General features: G+C 44.6%; 1 protein-coding gene across 2 annotated transcripts in view; it reads right to left on the minus strand.

The window, feature by feature from the left end:
• The window catches only part of fid (fire dancer), a 223,549-nt gene that overhangs the window by 27,368 nt on the left and 175,008 nt on the right, over positions 1-21,173 (minus strand). For both annotated transcript variants that reach the window (XM_069321862.1, XM_069321861.1), the window contains 3 exons: positions 4,578-4,892; positions 4,011-4,114; positions 2,743-2,934 (listed from right to left, as the gene is read on the minus strand). In XM_069321862.1, the coding sequence (XP_069177963.1) occupies positions 2,743-2,934; positions 4,011-4,114; positions 4,578-4,758 (477 nt within the window). In that variant the 5' untranslated portion in view covers positions 4,759-4,892. The remainder of the gene's footprint in view (positions 1-2,742; positions 2,935-4,010; positions 4,115-4,577; positions 4,893-21,173) is intronic.

Here is a 21,173-nt window from a genome sequence, read left to right on the forward strand (position 1 = left end):
ATAGTTGACCTGAATGCACTCAGGCAAGGGGGTTGAATGTGTTCATAAGGACTATCCCCATGCTTTTTGTACTGTGGTACAGCACTCTGCTTTGCATCACGCGGACGGAGGTTCCAGTACCAGCAAGAGCATATGGAACTTTCAAGCATTTAAAGTGAGCCCTGTGTACTATTCAGGTTTATTATTTGATTATCTATATAAATAAAAATGGAAATGTTCGTTTGTTCAAAATCACTAATCTCCGAAAGTTCTTCACCGATTGCTTTGAAATTTTCACACAACGTTCCATTCGCATCCGAGCAGGTTTTTATATACAGTACATACTATATTGATGTCACGTCTGTGGCAGTAAAAAAAACATGTTTTTTTCTGAAAAACTGTATTTTTCATGTGTTTTTCATGTGAGGGAAATCTTCGAAACCTCTTTACGGATTGCTTTGAAATTTTGACACAACGTTGCATTCGAATAGGCGCATCTTTTTATATATCTACTATATACATGCCTCACCTGTGACAGTAAAAAACATGCTTTTTTTTTAAACAGCGCCATCTGTTAGACGCAAGAGCAAAACACGCTGTAATCTCTGAAAGTTCTTCACCGATTGTTTTAAAATTTTGACACAACGTTGCATTCGAAAAGGCGCGTCTTTTTATATACCAACTGTATTTCCAACCGTGAATGTATTTCTTCCCTGAGGACAGGTTGATAAAACATACACAACATTATTTGTAAACACTTCATATAATAAACGCACAAATACAGCAACATACATGTCAAACTAATACATTTATGTTAATATTAAATAACAAATCCAAATGTGATGTTATTCTTCCACAGTCGAAGACTGTCAAATATAAATTTAAATTAGTATTAGGGACTTTACCTAATTAATTTAAAATAAAAATAGGTTTGTAAATATCTTATAATATTAACGTTAATAACATGACGTTAGACGTGTGTGTGCACCGGGCCACAGATGGCGCTGGTGCCACTCCTCACTCCACAACGATGCTAAGGGTAAGTAACCAGGAATACGGCGGGGGGGGGGGGGGGGAGTAGAAATAGCCTAAGCTATTCTATCCCTTTGAGATGTATTTCTTTCTTGTCTCAATAAACATACTTGAACTTGAACCAAGAATAAGACTGCGCTGCTCGCAGTGTGACACTGTATGAAATCTACACCGTAGAGCACAGTAAACATTACCACTGTGACCAGAGTGCCTAGTAGCTGTTGGCAGAGAACTATACAATATCGACAGGCCAACAGCGTGGATGCCGCTCAGATAACATTTGTTGTAGGTTATTATCTGTTTAAATAGTCAAACTTAATGGCCAATGGAAAGATCCTTGTTACTAGGGTAACACAAGCGTTCCGGTTACGGTAATAACATAAAAATAACAGGTTTATATATACAGTTTGTTAAATCCCCTAATAAGTGCATTTACATTTATGAAGTTATAATAGTCTTGCCCCTATGTTTGGCTTGTCTTCTTTAATAACTACAAATCACAATCATAATGAAATAAACATTAAGTCTTGTGTAATGGGATGTGTCGGGTACTATTCGCCAGAAAACACTTGGAACCTTCACACACTCCATGGGAATTCCAGAACAAACCCTAAGTGCTTCATTGGAAGTCTCTCGCGCGTAGCTACTCCTCACACCGTAGCCCACACGCTTTATTGTGAGATCCAGTGGCTGCCTACCTTCCGGTGCCGCTGTCCCATAACCCAGGGCTGCCTACCTTCCGGTGCCGCTGTCCCATAACCCACGGCTGCCTACCTTCCGGTGCCGCTGTCCCATAACCCAGGGCTGCCTACCTTCCGGTGCCGCTGTCCCATAACCCACGGCTGCCTACCTTCCGGTGCCGCTGTCCCATAACCCAGGGCTGCCTACCTTCCGGTGCCGCTGTCCCATAACCCATGGCTGCCTACCTTCCGGTGCCGCTGTCCCATAACCCACGGCTGCCTACCTTCCGGTGCCGCTGTCCCATAACCCACGGCTGCCTACCTTCCGGTGCCGCTGTCCCATAACCCACGGCTGCCTACCTTCCGGTGCCGCTGTCCCATAACCCACGGCTGCCTACCTTCCGGTGCCGCTGTCCCATAACCCACGGCTGCCTACCTTCCGGTGCCGCTGTCCCATAACCCACGGCTGCCTACCTTCCGGTGCCGCTGTCCCATAACCCACGGCTGCCTACCTTCCGGTGCCGCTGTCCCATAACCCACGGCTGCCTACCTTCCGGTGCCGCTGTCCCATAACCCACGGCTGCCTACCTTCCGGTGCCGCTGTCCCATAACCCACGGCTGCCTACCTTCCGGTGCCGCTGTCCCATAACCCACGGCTGCCTACCTTCCTCTGCTGCTGTTCAATAGCCCAGCAGGTATGAGGCTAAAAGATAATTTGCTACTGAAAACAAAAACGCAAAAACGCTCCACTAGTGGCTCCCTACTTTCTTGTTCCATAAGCCAATGGCTACCTACCTTTAATGTAGCACTGAGAATAGGAAATGATTTTTCACCCACAGGGTTATAAACCTATGGAACTGCCTACCCACCGAAGCCGTAAATGTCAAAACTGTGTTAAGTTTTAAAATCTACTTGGAAAAGATCAAGGTAAATAGGGGGAGGGGGGGACCTTCGACAAGCCGCCGACTTCCTGTTCTCGTCGAGTTCTCTATATAGGGTAAATCAGGTAAGCCTTTCTGTGCCAATGTTCAATAGGCCAATGGCTACCTACCTTCCTGTGCCGCTGTTCCATAGCCCACACGCTGATCATGAGTCGCCCTCCGATCTTGAGGATCCTGGCCAGTTCCCTTAGGGCACGGACGCGTCTCTCGGTGGTAGCGAAGTGGTGGATGACGGCGATGCTGAGGGCGGCGTCGAACGACTCGTCCCGAAACGGTAAGACGAGGTTGTCGCTTACCATCACCTGGAGCGATGCCCGGGGACATTAGTACCAAGAACCGCACCTATAATTCTGTCTGAATTATAAGACTAGACCGCTTTATGGTCTAGTCTTTTGGAATTACAAGACCGCCTTGACTAGAATTCATCAAGCATTTTACGTATTCATTTACGAAACGTGTACATGTTCCAACTATAAAGGCTTCTTTGTTTATATCTATTAAACACTTTACGCGCTTCAAAATATCACAATCCAAGGTTATTATTGTTATAAACAACCTGCTAATATTTCGGAATTCGTAAACTGTTTAATAACTGTAAACAAAGCCGCTATGATTGTTGACAATTTACAGGTTTCGTAAGTGGATGCATAAATATTTGATGAATCCTGGTTCTGATCGTCACCTGTTTTTATTGCTTACTATTTGTTGTTACTTACGTGGTATTCATCTCTCTCCGGCATCACCAGTTTCCGAACTCACTCATCACAAGTTTCATTAGAGAGAAAAAGTTTCAAAAAGTAAGCTCAAAGAAATCGGGCTCTTAAGCCCATCTCCAGAGTGTAGCAGCCAGGTACACTAAGCGTGGGTGTGTGGTTGCCAGGTACACTACCGTGGGGGTATACTACTGCGAGGAGAGTAAACTTAATTGATTACTAAATATAAACTAGAAGAGTAAACCATAACAAACAAAATACTTACGTATTAACTTAAAAATTACGTTGATTATATTTTCAGTATTGTTTGGAGAGAGAGACAGACAGACAAGAGAGAGAGAGAGAGAGAGAGAGAGAGAGAGAGAGAGAGAGAGAGAGAGAGAGAGAGAGAGAGAGAGAGAGAGAGAGAGAGAGAGAGAGAGAGAGAGACAGACAAGAGAGAGAGAGACAGACAAGAGAGAGAGAGAGAGAGAGAGAGAGAGAGAGAGAGAGAGAGAGAGAGAGAGAGAGAGAGAGAGAGAGAGAGTGAGAGAGAGAGAGACAAGAGAGAGAGAGAGAGACAGAGAGAGACAAGAGAGACAGAGAGAGACAAGAGAGAGAGAGAGAGACAGAGAGAGACAGAGACAGACAGACAGAGACAGAGAGAGGAGAGAGAGAGCACTCACCTCATGGTCACGCTCCCTGGCGGCCCCCGTGAGGTTGAAGCAGCGGTCGACCCCCACCTTCAACACCTGCTGATTGATGTGCAGGTACTTCCCGTTACCACAACCTGCCGACGGTCACACCTTGGTCACACCTCGCTACACCCACACTTAAACGTCACACCTCGACCATTACAGTCATTCATCACACTCAACAAACGTGGAATGAAGAATTTTGCTCAACACAAATCAGTGTTCACATATGCTTATGGATTCAGGAGTGTTGAAATGTCTGAATAAAGTGCAACAGGAAATATTACTCGCACTATGACGATAAATTTACATTAAATATCATAAAATACTATATATATTGTCAAAGTTGGCACTCATAAACTCATGTCAATAATGACAGACTCAAAATACCACTCATGCAGTAGAAATGGCGGCATTATTATTTATTGTATTTACATATTCCGTAGACCAGCTCAAGTACGAGCGGCAGCGATACCAAACAAAATAGTATACGAGGCATTGTATAGGTGGGCGTGTGTAGGTGTTAGGTCGCGTTGAGATGCTTTGGGCATTACCAACCTATATCGGCGACGAAGGAGCCAGGCTCGAGGTCAGTGAGGAACTGCCTGACTCTTGGCCAGGCTCGGTAGCGGGAGCTGGAGAAGTGGGCCGAGATCTGGTCGTAGATGTCGTGGACGTAGGCTCGCTCCAGGGCTACTGACCGTGCCTCCCTCTCCTTGCGGCTCTCCTCGGGGCTCATCCTGCCTCCACGCCCGCCCGACCACGCCACACCCGCACGCCCGCCTCACGCCTCTGGCCACGCCACGCCTGTCTGCAGCAGCAGCAGCAGCACCCTCACTGCCGCCCGCCACGCGGCCCCTCGCCCTCATCCGGCTGCCGAAGAGAAAAAAAAAAGACAATTTCATAAAAAATGGACAAATGATGAACAAAGGAAAAATGTTGCAATATTGGAGAATGACAAGATAATTATACCCGGGGCGCATTATGGTGGAGGACAGCACAGCAAAAATGTCAACTAATCTGTGGCGAGAGTGGTGGTGGTGGTGCGCCGACCACCACCACACGCCACAATTAAGCACACCCAGCTACACACACACCCACCACAGGTATACCACAGGTACACCCAGCTACACACACACCCACCACAGGTATACCACAGGTACACCCACCACAGGTATACTCACCATGGATGCACCAATCACATTTACATTCCACCAGTTGGTCCAAGTTGCGGTCATTCCCAAAAATAAGTTCGGTAATGTTTTTGAACTATGTAATGAAAAATTTCCCTTTCTCAAATATAAATACAGTGTGATCCAAAATTCCTAATACTTCAGGAACTTAATATATTATTAAAGTGCGACTTAATTCACAAACCATGCTTTATATGGTTGGCATTGCTTTTAAAACACATACAGATGCACCTCTCCCACTCATGATAAACTCCCGTTAACGCATTTGGTGTCATGAGCAAAATAGTATTTGAAATGCGTTCCTTTAGTTATTTCATTTTGTTTATCTTTTCTGTCACACCATTAAAAAAGGTCAATGTTTGTAGAGCATCTTTATAAATTAAAGTTACACGTTCTTAAGTTGTTAATTTTCCTGTGTATGGAGATTTTTGGACCACCCTGAATAAATTATATACTATAATTAAGGGTATAGTTAGATCCAAGGGTGCAGTGCCAATTTTATAGGTGTCACAGCTCTGGTGGGCCTGTCAAAAGCCTGTCATTTCCTATCCTGTTTCTATGTCACACGATTAAGTATTTCGTGTTTGTACTCACTAATTATCATAAAATATAATTATAACAAAGAAAAAACAATTCATGTATTTATCAATTTAAGAAGTTAATTAATGTTAATTAATGCTATTTATCAATTTAAGAAGGCATTTAATGTTCACAAAATACAACCAGTGAGAGGTTTCACAATAGTTTTCACAAAGGGTCAGGAGAGATGTTTTCGGGGGTGTGAAGTAACTCTTGCCCTTGTGGCATCTGCCGATCTGTGGCAGCCATGATATGGCATATGACTCAGGATTCCACTGAACTAGAGGAGGTCCATGTAGTTTAACAAACATAAGTGGTGATACATGATTTATGAGAATTCTTGAGTGTGTTGTTGTGATCATCAGGTTCATGTGACTGAATTCCCTCTCACACTCGGCAGTACTAATAGGAATAACTCGTAAACACCTCAGTAATGCTCAGAAAAAAATGCTTCTGTATTAGAGAGAAATCCACGAACAAGCAGCCACCACTTTACTAATGTCACTGAAACACAGAAGCAGAGATGCCAACTACTCAGTATTTCACACGACGCTAGAACCACCTGAAAAAGCACTAAATTATGTAAAGTTGTGTGTAGCAGTTTTGTCATTTTACGTGCCTAGTATTTACTATTAAAATATACTATTGTATGAATAAAGCATACCTGTCTAATGAACTACTGCTAAAGCCATGAACATTATCGCTGAATATTCGTATCCAAAGCGGTAGGTCGGCAACTTTGTCTCGCATAAATGGATATAAGCCTTCACGTGCGTCTGGTATTATATTTCCAGATGTGTACCAGTACAATTCAGCCTGTTTACTTTTTCAATATATACAAACTTAAATATTATTGAATCTTTAAAAAATAACGAAGAAATACAACATTATTTCCTTATTAGTGATGTAATAGTAATATTTTCCTGCCACGACCAACCACCACCACAAGCCATCATCTCCCTTTCCCCTATTCCATCAACCACTTGCCGAGGTGCCGGAGCGGCGCCCTGGCCAGCTCCGGCACCACTGCACCACTGGTTGCAGGGGTGTAGATCTGCTCATAGGTTAGGGTAGACTGCGAATAACTTGTATTTACATTTCGCAACCCATCTTCTATGTTATTCGTAAAAATAATTAGTGCTATTATCTACTCTCTATCCATGGTTATGTTAGGTTTCATTACGTTTCGTTACTTTAATATGATGTAATTTAAACAAAATTGTGAAATATGGAATTCGAAAACTATTTGATTGTGATCAGAATTCCGTTTACAGAAAATTAAATTCTTCAAAGAAAACGTTTTCAACATAAACTTTTTATATTTAAACCAACGATTAATAATACAATGAAGTTATAAGTTGAGAATAATCTCTGTTTAGAACAAAGGTTCACTTGCCAGTTTAGATGATGACTGCTAATGAGGGCTTTTAATAAAAGATTAGTACCTATACTGAAAACTTTGGAACATATATGCCAGTGCTGCCTGATTTTTAGCTTTTAACTTACGTTTTCGAGACCTAATCAAATAGTTTTAGGATGACATTCTTATCTCCAATTACCAACGAAAAGGAAAAATTACTCCAAATGGTAAACCTCACATGTTTAAGTAATAATATTTATATAATATTAAGCATCTTTTCATTTTCTATACCAATACGTGTGCATTTACTTGGTCTCAACTCACCACTATCCCGAAACGCTGATATCCAGCCTTGCCCCGAGAGTTCCCTGGTTGAGAACCCCTGCTACAGTTTACGGAATATCCATGCCTTGAAATGTAGCAGGTGGAAGAACTAGAAACAACTTGACAATGATTCTTGGAGGGATAAATTCCCCGACAATTAAAAGTAAACAATCACTTATTTATATATAGAATACAACTTTAATGAATGGTAAATAAAAGCAAGTAATACTCTGCACTCTGCTCTTTCTCCCTCTCAGTTGTGATAAGGTCACATGAAACCTCGGAAACCCATACGACAGTGTCTACAATGTTACCAATGTTTGATTACTCTATGTATTGTTAAATATTTGTCTATTTTATGGGACACACACAACAAGTGCTGGTTGGGCCCCCTGGTGCTAGTGGGTCATAGGCCATGGTTTACTTGGCTATTGGGTAATCCAGCCCCGCCCACACCCGCAACCAACACTGGTGCTTCACCCACACACACACACACAACCAACACTGGTGCTTCACCCACACACACACACACAACCAACACTGGTGCTTCACCCACAGCCTAATCAACAAAGGACGCCTCTGCCTACACCCATCCACACGCAAAACACTAGTCTACACCTTCATTCGGTCCCACCCTTACCCGCCCACATCCTCACCCGGCCATGACCGCAATCCGTCCACACCCTCACCCGCCCGCCGGCTAGACTCCAAGACGACACTCGCCTACCACCAACTTCTTAATTTCCTGTGGCGGCGTGGCTGTTGTCACTATATTACCCAGTCAGTCACAGTGAGCAAAGACTGGTTAGCTTCTCTTTAGGGGTGGGGTACCGCCACTGTGGGAATGGGGGTCAGCATCTGTTGGCGTGTGGGCCCACATCTCGGTCGGGGTGGAGGTGGTCATATCACTGTGGGAGAGTTGGTCACCCCTGTGGGAGTGTGGAGCCGATTGTGTCGGAGACCAGGATCGACTCAAAGGGAGCGGCTATCAGTACTCGCCTAATTGTACTCATCTAATTGTGCTTGCGGGGTTGAGCTCTGGCTCTTTGGTCCCGCCTCTCAACTGTCAATCAACTGGTGTACAGGTTCCTGAGCCTACTGGGCTCTATCATATCTACACTTAAAGCTGTGTATGGAGTCAGCCTCCACCACATCACTTCCTAATGCATTCCATTTGTCTACTACTCTGACACTGAAAAAATTCTAACGTCTCTATGGCTCATTTGGGCACTCAATTTCCACCTGTGTCCCCTAGTGCGTGTGTCCCTTGTGTTAAATAGTCTGTCCTTGTCTACCCTATCAATTCCTCTGAGAATCTTGTATGTGGTGATCATGTCACCTCTAACTCTTCTGTCTCCCAGTGACGTGAGGTTTAATTCCCGTAGTCTCTCCTCGTAGCTCTTACCCCTCAGTTCGGGTACTAGTCTGGTGGCAAACCTTGGAACATTTTCCATCTTAGTCTTATGCTTGACTAGATATGGACTCCATACTGGAGCCGCATACTCCAGGATGGGTCTGACATATGTGGTATATAATGTTCTGAAAGATTCCTTACACAGGTTTCTAAAGGCCGTTCTTATGTTAGCCAACCTGGCATATGCCGCTGATGTTATCCTCTTGATATGAGCTTCAGGGGACAGGTCTGGCGTGATATCAACCCCAGATCTTTCTCTCTCTCTGACTCTTGAAGTATTGCATCTCTCAAATGATATCTTGTATCTGGTCTCCTGCTCCCTACACCTATCTTCATTACATTACATTTGCTTGGGTTAAACTCTAATAACCATTTGTTCGATCATTCCTGTAGCTTGTCCAGGTCTTCTTGAAGCCTCAAGCTGTCCTCCTGTTTTAATCCTTCTAATAATTTTGGCTTCGTCAGCAAACATTGAGAGGAATGAGTTTATACCCTCTGGGAGATCATTTACGTATATCAGAAACAGGATAGGTCCGAGTACAGAGCCCTGTGGGACGCCACTGGTGACTTCACGCCAATCTGAGGTCTCATCCAACACTAACTCTGCTTCCTATTGCTAAGGTATTCCCTTATCTACTGGAGCGCCCTACTATTTACTCCTGCCTCCTGCACACACACGCACACAGTGTGTGTGTGTGTGTGTGTGTGTGTGTGTGTGTGTGTGTGTGTGTGTGTGTGTGTGTCTTGGGAGTTGGGGGTAGGGGTGGTGGTGGAAGGGGTTGGATATCAGTGCCTTTGGGAGCTGTGGCGTTCATCGTTATTTGTAGTGGATTGGACGTTTTTCAGTATTTATGGGGGCTGCATGGGGCGTCTTTGTTTGCTGGGGAAGGGTTGCCTAGTGGTGTTTGTTGAAGGAATGAAACTAATCGGTGTTTGTGGGAGCAGTTGCATATAACATTGTTTTGTGGGGGAAAAGCTAACAGTTGTAGCAAGTCCTCTGTAGCTCTGTCTTTCCTCCTGGAGGAAAGAAGGGAACTATCAGGAGAAATCGCCAAACCATTACGACTATATATAGCACTTGGAAGAGACCAGGATAATTACGGGCTATTCATGCCCGTGCCACCTCTTGAGTGGCTTAATCTTTATCAATCAATCGACCAAGATAAGGATTTGGGATGGGACGGGGGAAGGAATAGTTCCCAATCACTTGGACGGTCGGGGATTGAACGCCGACCTGCATGAAGCGAAGTCGTCGCTCTGTCGTTCAACCCACTTGGTTGGGCTGTAGTAAGAAGACAACCGGTGTTTGCGAGATTATCTCCTATTGGCGTTTTTATAAAGAGGCGTCTTTCAATGTATGTGGAGCAGGGGAGCCTATTGGTGCATAGTAGTCTGTGGTAGTAGTGTGCATTTCTCAGGTCCAGCAGTCAAAGTCTGTGGTGGTGAAGTGAGGTACTGCGGTTATACCCAGTTAATCTTATGCTCACGCAGCATAAAAGAGCCGTATACAGTTTGTAACAGTCTAACCTGTTAGAAGCTTATAGATCTCGTATTAGATCGTATACATCGACAATAGCTGTGGAGTGGTACTTTGACTTGGGTTTCCATGAAAAGAACACTGCTTCCCCCAATAGCTTGAGGGGGTTGCCCTCAAGCTAGAGGAGGAGCAGGCAGGATGTATCCATCCTCCTGTTTGACATAGGCCTAGGCCTAAGGTCTAGTCTTCAGTGCGCCAAGTAGATCAGCTACAGAGGCACTAAGTGTGCACCGCCCCTCCTACCAACTGTGGTAGGCCCTAGACGTGTGGATTGGCCAGAAATTAAGGCAGCAATTGTTAATGTGGCAATATCGAGGCCTGCTGAGGGGAAGTTGTGAGGTAGGAGTTCTGACGTAGGTTGGGTCGCCTCGCGGTACCTGAAGCCTGGGGCCCCACGCGCGTGAAAAATAGCCTTTGTGCCCTCCCTACCCAAGGTCGTGGTCTGTGTGCGCGACTAGTGTGTTTACACAAGCGACTGCCAGGGCACACCATAGAGTACCCCTACGCTACGTGTGAGTGTAAACCTTGTGCCTTGTAGGTGTATATATGTACATGTGTGCGTACGTAGGGCAGAGTGCAGTGTTGAAGACATACCACCCAACAACACATGAAGTGAGCCGCAGCAAATAGATGGTTGCTGACACGAGAAGTAAGACTTCTAAGAGACAACAACAACAAGTGACCATGGCTGGTGTACCCGGGAACCATAACGACCCCCATCCCCGCCAGGGGCCCCTGGGTGATGGTCCACACCCGGGGCCCTCCGGTCGGGATCCCAGCCCTGGGCCCTCCAACAGTACTGATACAGGAGACTCTACAATAGACGATGAAGGTTTCCAAGTAGTCCAAGGTAGAAGAGGCAGGAAACGGGATAAGTCACGGCGACAGGATGAGCAGCAACAGCAACCTCAGCAACAACAACAACAACAACAACAACAACAACAACAACAACGACGACGACACGACGAAGACAGTGAGTGGCACACCCTAATCTTTCCTGCAGGGGTAATGACAGCATCAGAGAAGTTTAGATGGATTATTGAGGCCGCCCGCGCCCACAGAGGAAATTATTGTATAGAGAGCAGGTGTGTAGGTGGCAATGTTAGTGCACGGGTGCAGGGTTACAGTGCCCTGAAGTACTTCACAGAGACCAGTCTCGAGTATCTTGGTAAGAATGTCAAATTATTAGAAGCAAACCCACAGACAAGACAAACTAAAATTATAATTAAGAACTATAGCATTCATGTTGACGTGGAATATCTCAAGGACTATACCGAGATTGTTTGGGTCGAGCGCAACACCGGACCAGGGGGACTGCCCAAAAATCAAGCAATTGCTATGTGGAAGGGAGAGCTGCCCCAAGTCATTAAAATACCAGGCATGAGGGCGTGCAAAGTGGAGAGGTATATTGGCAGTCCGTCCTTGTGTGGCAACTGTCAACGGTGGGATCACAGAACGTGGCAATGTGATCGCCCAATTAGGTGTGGGTGTTGCAGTGGCTCTCACGACACCAAGCAGTGTCTGGACAAGCTTAAACAGGGTGGGGGTAGCGGGGTAATACCTAAATGTGTCAACTGCAAGCAGGCCCACCATGCCTGGAACAGATATTGCAGCAGGAGGCCTGACTGGCAGGGCTTGAGAAGGACGCCGACGCAGACGCAGACAGCAGGTGGACCAGTAAACAGGGGCGGGAATGGCTCCGTGAACAGTACCACAGAAAGCCAGGGTCCAGCCTCCAGTAGGCAGACACCAGCCTGGGGTAGTGGTGGAGTGACCCACCACCACCCCGCACAGGCCCAACCAGACCCCATTTCTCTCACAAACCCACTTACCTCAACCCCGCTCACTAACCCCAACCTCATCTCCCTCACTAACCCCAACCCTACCCCAACCAACAACCCCATTCCTGCCTCATCACCCATACCCCCTAACGCCTCCCAGTCAACCAGCCCTTCCGCCTCTCAGGCGACCCTCCCTTTCCCCCACCCTACCACTCCCCCGCCTCACTCACCAGTCAACACCTCACTGGGTCCAGATAAAACAATGCCGCCCGGTATGGAAGCAATGATTACCCACATGATAAAAAATCACCCACTCATGCAAGAACTAATAAGCAAGCAAAATAAACTTGAGAATACCCTATGTACAATCCAGAAGACCCAGGAGGACATACTTCACATTCTGCAGGGCCTGAAGTTGCCTCAGGCGAGTTCAGCAGGTTGCAACTTGGTGCATGGGGATGCAACACGAGCCACGGCACATAACAGCAGACTCAGTGCTACCCAAGTGAACTCAGTGCGACCCAGTGAACACACCACCACCAGTGAACACAACAGCACCACCAGTGAACACAACACCACCAACAGCACCACCAGTGAACACAACACCACCAGTGAACACAACACCACCAACAGCACCACCAGTGAACGCAACACCACCAGTGAAGACAACAGCACCACCAGTGAACACAACGACACTAGTGTACACAACACCACTGACCACTGGCACTGGCATACAAACAGTACCACCAGCACATGACGGTGGTGCAACACCACATACAACACCACCAGTGAACACACTCTCACCAGCAACAACACCACACACAGTACATCTGATGACCAACACCTCCACATTGGATAACCACGCTGAAGAAAGTCTCACTATCCTACAATGGAACTGCAATGGCGTTCGCAATAGAATTAATGACATCATACAATACGCTCGTGAACACCAAACTGACGTCATAGTGCTACAGGAGACAATGGTAGGTGATGACTTCAACCCAAGGTTCAGCGGTTATCGCAAGTTCTCCCTGCCACATGGGGAAAGAAAACGGGGTCTCATCACTTATGTAAATAACAACATTCCCGCACAGATTATTGATGACCTGCACATGGGGGATGAGTTTGAATCACTGGGAGTAACCCTTTACTTAAACAATAATGCCCTACATATAATCAACCTATATGTGCCACAGAGTAAACTTGACCTTGACGCACTGCCTGAGTTTGTTAATGAAGAACCTACCCTGCTGGTTGGTGACCTGAATGCCAGACACCCACACTTTGGTGCCAACTGTCATCAGCCCAATGTCAATGGACGGAAACTGTCACTCTTTGTCAGGGGAAGTGAAAACCTTAGGGTCCTGGGTGATGAACAGCCAACTCACCTCAGAGGAGGAAGATTAGATTATGCTCTCCTGCTGAATGCACAGGACACGGATGCCAGTACACACATTGTGCACAGTTTATGTAGTGACCATTGGGCACTGATTACCACCGTCGACATGAGCAAGAGAAGGAAAGAGACAAATAAAAGAAAAAGGTTATCACTCGGACCAGATATGAGGCCGCACTTCATAAACAGGATGAGTGACTGGTTCACGGAATACCAAATCCCAGAAGACATTAACACATTTGTTGATGACCTTAACCACCAAATTGAGAGCTGTCTAAGAGTTCCGCGCCGTACGCCTGGGCGAAGTAACCCTCAGAGGAAGAAAATAAAATGGTATGAGAATGATTACATAAAGATGCTTAACGCAAATGTGCGAGACATGAGTAGAGAGTACCGGAGACATCCCACTGAAAGTAACCAAGAGTTGTTTAAGACAGTGTGTCAAGTAGCCAGGGAAGAGAAGATTAAAGAGCGGGAAAGACAATGGCTTGAGTTCACTAGCTCTATTGGACGGGAAACATCTGCAAGACAAGTGTGGGCAAAAATTCAGATAGCTAAGGGGGGCAGAGCCCGGCCTGCGGCTCACAAAGACCCCCAGGGTAAGGCTGAGGAACTAATTCACAAGTGGAGTGATGCAGCATCCTCCTCCTCCCTCCCTGCAGAAATCAGCAGGGAACAGCTCCTGCGACATGATGACAGAAGAATTAGGATAACAAGAGCACTGTCTAGTGATGACGAGTATGGGGAACCAATCACAGCCCAAGAAGTAAGGGGCGCTATGAAAAAGGGTAAAAGTACAGCACCTGGTGAAGATGGCGTCACCTACGACATACTCAATGCACTGTGTGCAGTGTCTGGGAATCCACTACTCCACCTGTTTAACAAGTCATTCCTAAGTGGAGTGTTGCCCACACAATGGAAACACGCAATAATTATTCCCATACCGAAGCCTAATGACCCTGGTAATTACAGACCTATCAGCCTCGTGTCATGCACTTGCAAGATGCTTGAAAGGATCATCCTAAACCGACTGTTGCACAAAATAGGCAGGTTAGGGGAGGGGGTCAATGGATTTGTTAAAGGACGGAGCACAGCAAATTGTATAGTTAATTACTTGGTTAATGACACGGCTAGGTACTCTGTATTTGTTGACATCAAAGGAGCCTTCGACAAAGCACAGGGGATTGCGATCCTGGACGAGCTTGCATGCATGGGTGTCAAGGGGAGACTCATGAAATGGGTTGAAGACTACCTCACAGGAAGGGAAGCCAAGGTTTGCTTCAATGGAGCAGTCTCCAGAACAATGAGTATGGAACTCGGGACCCCCCAAGGCGGAGTCTTAAGCCCTACACTATTCAATGTACTTATGAACGCCATTGCAAATATTGATTTTCCGGAAGGAACACAACAAGTGGGATATGCAGATGATGTCCTAATACAAGCTCCCACCTTGGGAAAAATTGAACAGTCCATTGAACTCCTCGGAAGGAAATGTATTGAGCTCGGTTTCACTCTCTCCACAAACAAGACGAAGGCATACTCCCATCACAAGCGGAGAGCAAATGAAGAACTGCAAATTAATGGTGTAACACTTGAATGGGTTGACCACTACCGGTACCTTGGCGTCACTGTCGGCTCTAACAAGGGAAAGAAAGAGGAGCTCAATCAACTCATAGGAACATGCAAAAGTCGACTCAAGGCACTGAAAGCTATGACCTGGAATGGACATGGAGCCTCAATTGCCGTGCTCAAAATGATGTACACAGCCTATGTGCGCTCCGTCATAGACTATGCCGCACCAGTACTGTGCACCTACTCCCAAACCGATATGAAAAGGCTTGAAAGCATTCAAAATGAAGCCATGACAATCATTCTTGGAGTCCCAAGAACTGCCAAAACGTCTAATCTACGAGAGGAGTTGTCCCTTCCCAGTATTAAAAACAGAATTCAGGAGCTGAATGCTAAGCTTGCAATTAGGATAGCCAGAGATCCCCATTACAATGATATTGCCAAGAAAAAACTGAGCTCTGTGCTACTTTCAGGGGGAAACAGGAGAAGCAAAAAATGGCATCACAGAGCAGTCTGCTACCTTGAAGAGCTTCACCTGCTTGAGCAAGCCCGTGAGCTCCTGCCTGTAGAGAGGTTACCTCCCTGGGAGGATGACTCATGCAAGATCATCATCAATGAAATGGCAATGAAAAAATCCAACATGATACCACAAGAAATGAGGCACAAGTATCTCGAGGACATTTATAAAGAAGCCGGAGATGAACTAGATCAAATCTACACTGACGGGTCATCTAATCCTATCAATGGCAGGGCTGGTGCAGCATACACGGTAATCAAGGATAATACCTTCCAACGCAGAAATGAAGAAAAAGCACGTATTGAGAACTATGCCTCTTCAACGCAAGCAGAGCTAACTGCCATTGTTATGGCGTTAAGGTTTCTTGAACGGAACACTAATGGTGCAGTGATTTGCACCGATTCAAAAGCAGCACTGCAAAGCCTAAGTAAAAATCAGGCAGAAAATCTTGCAATAGTCGCTGAAATCAAGAGAGCTGTGAGAGTACTTACCAATCAGGGAAGAGTCATCAAGTTTCTGTGGATCCCCTCCCATGTTGGAATATGTGGGAATGAACGAGCAGATGTGCTGGCTGCTGAAGGCGCTGAAGGAGACCATATTGAATACTTCATACCCAAGACTCAACTACAAATTAGAGGTATTATCAGGCAACATCACCGTGACAAGGTAACTGAGGAAAGGAGGATAGAAGCACAAACCAGTGAATCTGTACGATGGTACAACATGGTTGCAGCTGGCAATCCCAATCAGTATGGCCGAAGAGGAGGACGACGAGTGAGAGAATCTGTAATAGCGAGAATCCGTCTTGGATACAAATATCCATGGAGATTTGGAATGGAAACAACAGTTGATCAGCGAAGTTGCAGAATCTGTGGTGAGAGTGATGGACACCGCCTTGACCACTATCTACGTGAATGTGAACACCTGAGAGACATTAGGAATAACTGTAGAATAATAAACCCCACATTGTTTGAGTTAGGAAAACACTATTTGTCAAATATTGATACTGTTCTTAAAAGATTTCCCCATTTTGCACCCGCAAGATAACGTAAGCTTTTAAGGGTTGATAAATGTTAATCTTCTTGTTTGAGGAGCTGTTCACTTGAGACAGTTAAGCAAGTCCCAGCTGTGTCTGGGTACAAGTGACAGGATGAACAACCCAGCGGGTTTTCTTCCTATTGGGGAGTGTTGTACATTCTGCTATGGCGGTATGTTCACTCACAAGATGAGTGGCGCTGCCCAATAAACTCGCCCCTCGGGGCAAAATTTAAAAATTTACTGCTTCCCCCCCCCCCCCAAAGCGGTGGGTTTTCTGAGGGAAGAAAACGTGTCTGCGAGCCTAGTCTAACCGCCCAAGCTGCGCGCGCAACAAGCCAAGGTTATATAAGCTCTGCCCGAAGACTAGGGGGCCCCTGTTCTCGACAAGCAAGCAGCTGCTCACTTACAAAACTCAAAGTGATAAGCCTGCAGATAGCTGAGAAATATTACCATGAAATGTAATTAGTGTAAATTCAAATAATGCAACTTTCAATTACTAACTATAGATGTAACTTAATTGTAATTGATTTAAGACTATCATTATAATGATTATTATAATTATTCTTTAATACTATTATTATGCATTAGTCACGAATTATTTATCATTCACCCTAATTAGCTATTTAATTCATTAAAAATAATTGCTTATCATTATACTATGTTATTATTATATTATTTATTATTATAATAAATTATTTATTATTCATTTATTTATTATTATTAATTTATTATTTACTATTATAAAATAAACAAGTCCCCAATCTGAGCGCGTTTTCTTCCAACCGCAGAAAAAGGTCTTCCCAGGGGATTATGAGCTTAGCGACGAAGCAAGGTTGCCAAGTCTCATTGGGATAGTCTGGTACTAATTCTCTCCACGAATTACTTTCACTCAGAGTTATTAAAAATTAATAGTAAAGAGTTTAGAAAAAGTATGGATTACCGGCCTGGGTATTGAATTCATAGTATTTGTACACGTAGAGCTGGCAGAGATGCGCAGCGAGTCAGCTGCGCATCTCTGAGCTGCGCATAGTCTAAGCTACTCTATCCCTTTGAGATATATTTATTGCTTATCTCAATAAACATACTTGAACTTGTGACGTCACTATCGTCACCCTTCCCCCTGTGTTCAAGTCCTTAAAAATAGACAAATTAATGCAATACTTAATACTATAATTAATAATCAACCGTGCTTAAGGCCCTACGTATGTTAACATTTTGTATTAAGAATCTAGTCACCTTAAGTGACCACATGCGAGTTGTGGTAATTTTTTTTGTTTTGAGATATATACAAGAGTTGTTACATTCTTGTACAGCCACTAGTACGACAGGCAAGAGGCACTGAACTACAGGCCAATGTCCTTGACTTGTATACCATGCAAGGTGATGGAGAAGATCGTGAGAAAAAACCTGGTAACACATCTGGAGAGAAGGGACTTCGTGACAAATCGCCAACATGGGTTCAGGGAGGGTAAATCTTGCCTTACAGGCTTGATAGAATTCTACGATCAGGTGACAAAGATTAAGCAAGAAAGAGAGGGCTGGGCAGACTGCATTTTCTTGGATTGTCGGAAAGCCTTTGACACAGTACCGCATAAGAGGCTGGTACATAAGCTGGAGAGACAGGCAGGTGTAGCTGGTAAGGAGCTCCAGTGGATAAGGGAGTATCTAAGCAATAGGAAGCAGAGTTACGGTGAGGGGTGAGACCTCCGATTGGCGTGAAGTCACCAGTGGAGTCCCACAGGGCTCTGTACTCGGTCCTATCGTGTTTCTGATATATGTAAATGATCTCCCGGAGGGTATTGATTCATTTCTCTCAATGTTTGCAGACGATGCTAAAATTATGAGAAGGATTAAAACAGAAGAGGACTGTTTGAGGCTTCAAGAAGACCTAGACAAGCTGAAGGAATCGTCGAACAAATGGTTGTTAGAGTTTAACCCAACCAAATGTAATGCAATGAAGATAGGTGTAGGGAGCAAGAGGCCAGATACAAGGTATCATCTGGGAGAGGAAATTCTTCAGGAGTCAGAGAAGGAAAAAGACTTGGGGGTTGATATCACGCCAGACCTGTCTCCTGCAGCACATACCAAGCGGATAACATCAGCGGCATATGCCAGGCTGGCCAACATACGAACGGCATTCAGAAACTTGTGTAAAGAATCATTCAGAACTTTGTATACCACATATGTCAGGCCAATCCTGGAGTATGCAGCCCCAGCATGGAGTCCATATCTAGTCAAGGATAAGACTAAACTGGAAAAGGTTCAAAGGTTTGCCACCAGACTAGAACCCGAACTGAGAGTTTTGAGCTACGAGGAGAGACTACGGGAATTAAACCTCACATCGCTGGAAGACAGAAGAGTTAGGGGGGACACGATCACCACATTCAAGATTCTGAAGGGAATTGATAGGGTAGATAAAGACAGTTTATTTAACACAAGGGGAACACGCACAAGGGGACACAGGTGGAAACTGAGTGCCCAAATGAGCCACAGATATTAGAAAGAACTTTTTTAGTGTCAGAGTGGTTGACAAATGGAATGCATTAGGAAGTGATGTGGTGGAGGCTGACTCCATACACAGTTTCAAGTGTAGATATGATAAGAGCCCAATAGGCTCAGGAATCTGTACACCAGTTGATTGACGGTTGAGAGGCGGGACCAAAGAGCCAGAGCTCAACCCCCGCAAACACAACTAGGTGAGTACAACTAGTACGAGCAGCGTTTCGGGCAGGTCCCTGGAATACGATCCCCGCCGCGAAGAATCGTTGTTACAACCAAGTACACATTTTATCACAAACAAATCATTGATTATTAGTTCGGCAATTAGCCAGATCAGCCTCCTAATGGGGAGAACAGTGTTAAGACAGTGTCGTTTGGGCAGCAAGAGAAGGGCGTCTTCCTCCCTGGGGTCAAGGGCACAACATCTGGCCAAGGACGTTGCAGAGGTTAAAGATAAAAGTTTGAGAGTTTAAAGTACCAGTTGTTTTAAATAGCCATATTGCCTCAGTATAGTAATATTTTCAGTTAGGGAGTGTGCATTTATAACCAATTTAGTTTAATAAATTGTATTGAATTAGTGTTTACCCAATTATATATTTAATTATTTAATCCATGATTCGTGGTATTTTAAGTGAGCTTGGCAAGCAACCCTGTAGTTATTTAATATACTAGAAGCCCCTTTTTTCTAATTAGTTAAGCCACATTTAAAGTAACGTCATCCCTCTTATCCATTAACTGGGACTCTACAGTCACTGGATGTGTTTACATTAAGTGGTCCGTTCCCGCCATCAATTAGCGGGATTATGGAAGCATTCGGGATAGGTGGTGGCAGCAGGAAGGGCGCAGTTTACTAGTGACAAAGTACAGCGTCCTTGTTTGTGGTACCTTTGTGATCAAACAACTGTTACGAGGAGTTGAACGGAGGTTACAGTGAAGACCTCTAGTGAACATCTTAGAATATTTAATTAACGGTGGGCCAATAAGTACGAAGCGAAGGTAAAAGCACCCCTGACTGTTAAGAGTTTGCAAGGTAAATATGGGGAAAAGGAATAAAGTAACAAGCAATTTACAAAAATACATGTTAATTTAATAAAAACAAGTTACATTAACACCTGTAATACGACCGACATCGGACATTTGCTAATAACATTTAAAACAAAGACAGTAACACTTATTTCAACTTGATGACTGACACAAATACAACAAATATAAGCAAAGGCCACACAGCTACCAAACACCACCATTCATTGAAATGCTTAGAGCAATTTCACTAAGAGACTTGGGTGTACACCTGAAGCGAGCCCCCGAATTAGACTGCCAGTGAAAGCTGGTGTACCTCATGATAATGCCTTGTATAGACACCGGGTGGAGGTGGCGTGATGGCTCCCTCGACTACCAGGCGGTTGCTACTAGGTACCATCACCACGGAGGTGCAACGCTCCGAACCATCACACGATCGTGTTACAAAGAATGTATTATTTATTTACTTAACAATACACACTGGACAATGAACTAAACTCTTGAATGAACATAAACATGACCCTTTAAAGTACGTAAGAATATAAACACGACGATGATTGCATAAAGGTATTTACTACCTGACTTGAGGAAGGTATATACGTGACAATAACCCACTCCTTGTTACTCCCATTATCATCACCATTATAATCAATATTACAAAATAATTTTCATTACAATTATGGAAAATAGTCTTGTTATTTTATTATTACATTGTGTTATTATTGTTATTGCAATTGTCACCATTAATTAAGACGCTCTTATTACTGTTGTTGGTTATGGTGAGGCTTGGTAGGACAAAGTGTGCGGGTTCGAATCCTCCTCAAGGTTCCTACTGATTTGCTCATTGATACAACACGTTAATGTGATTTCATTGTGCATTATTACTTTTGTTTTGTTATCATTACAGTTATTGTGGCTAATACTGAC

Source organism: Procambarus clarkii, chromosome 10, assembly GCF_040958095.1.
Source record: "Procambarus clarkii isolate CNS0578487 chromosome 10, FALCON_Pclarkii_2.0, whole genome shotgun sequence".
NCBI classification, from domain to species: domain Eukaryota; kingdom Metazoa; phylum Arthropoda; class Malacostraca; order Decapoda; family Cambaridae; genus Procambarus; species Procambarus clarkii.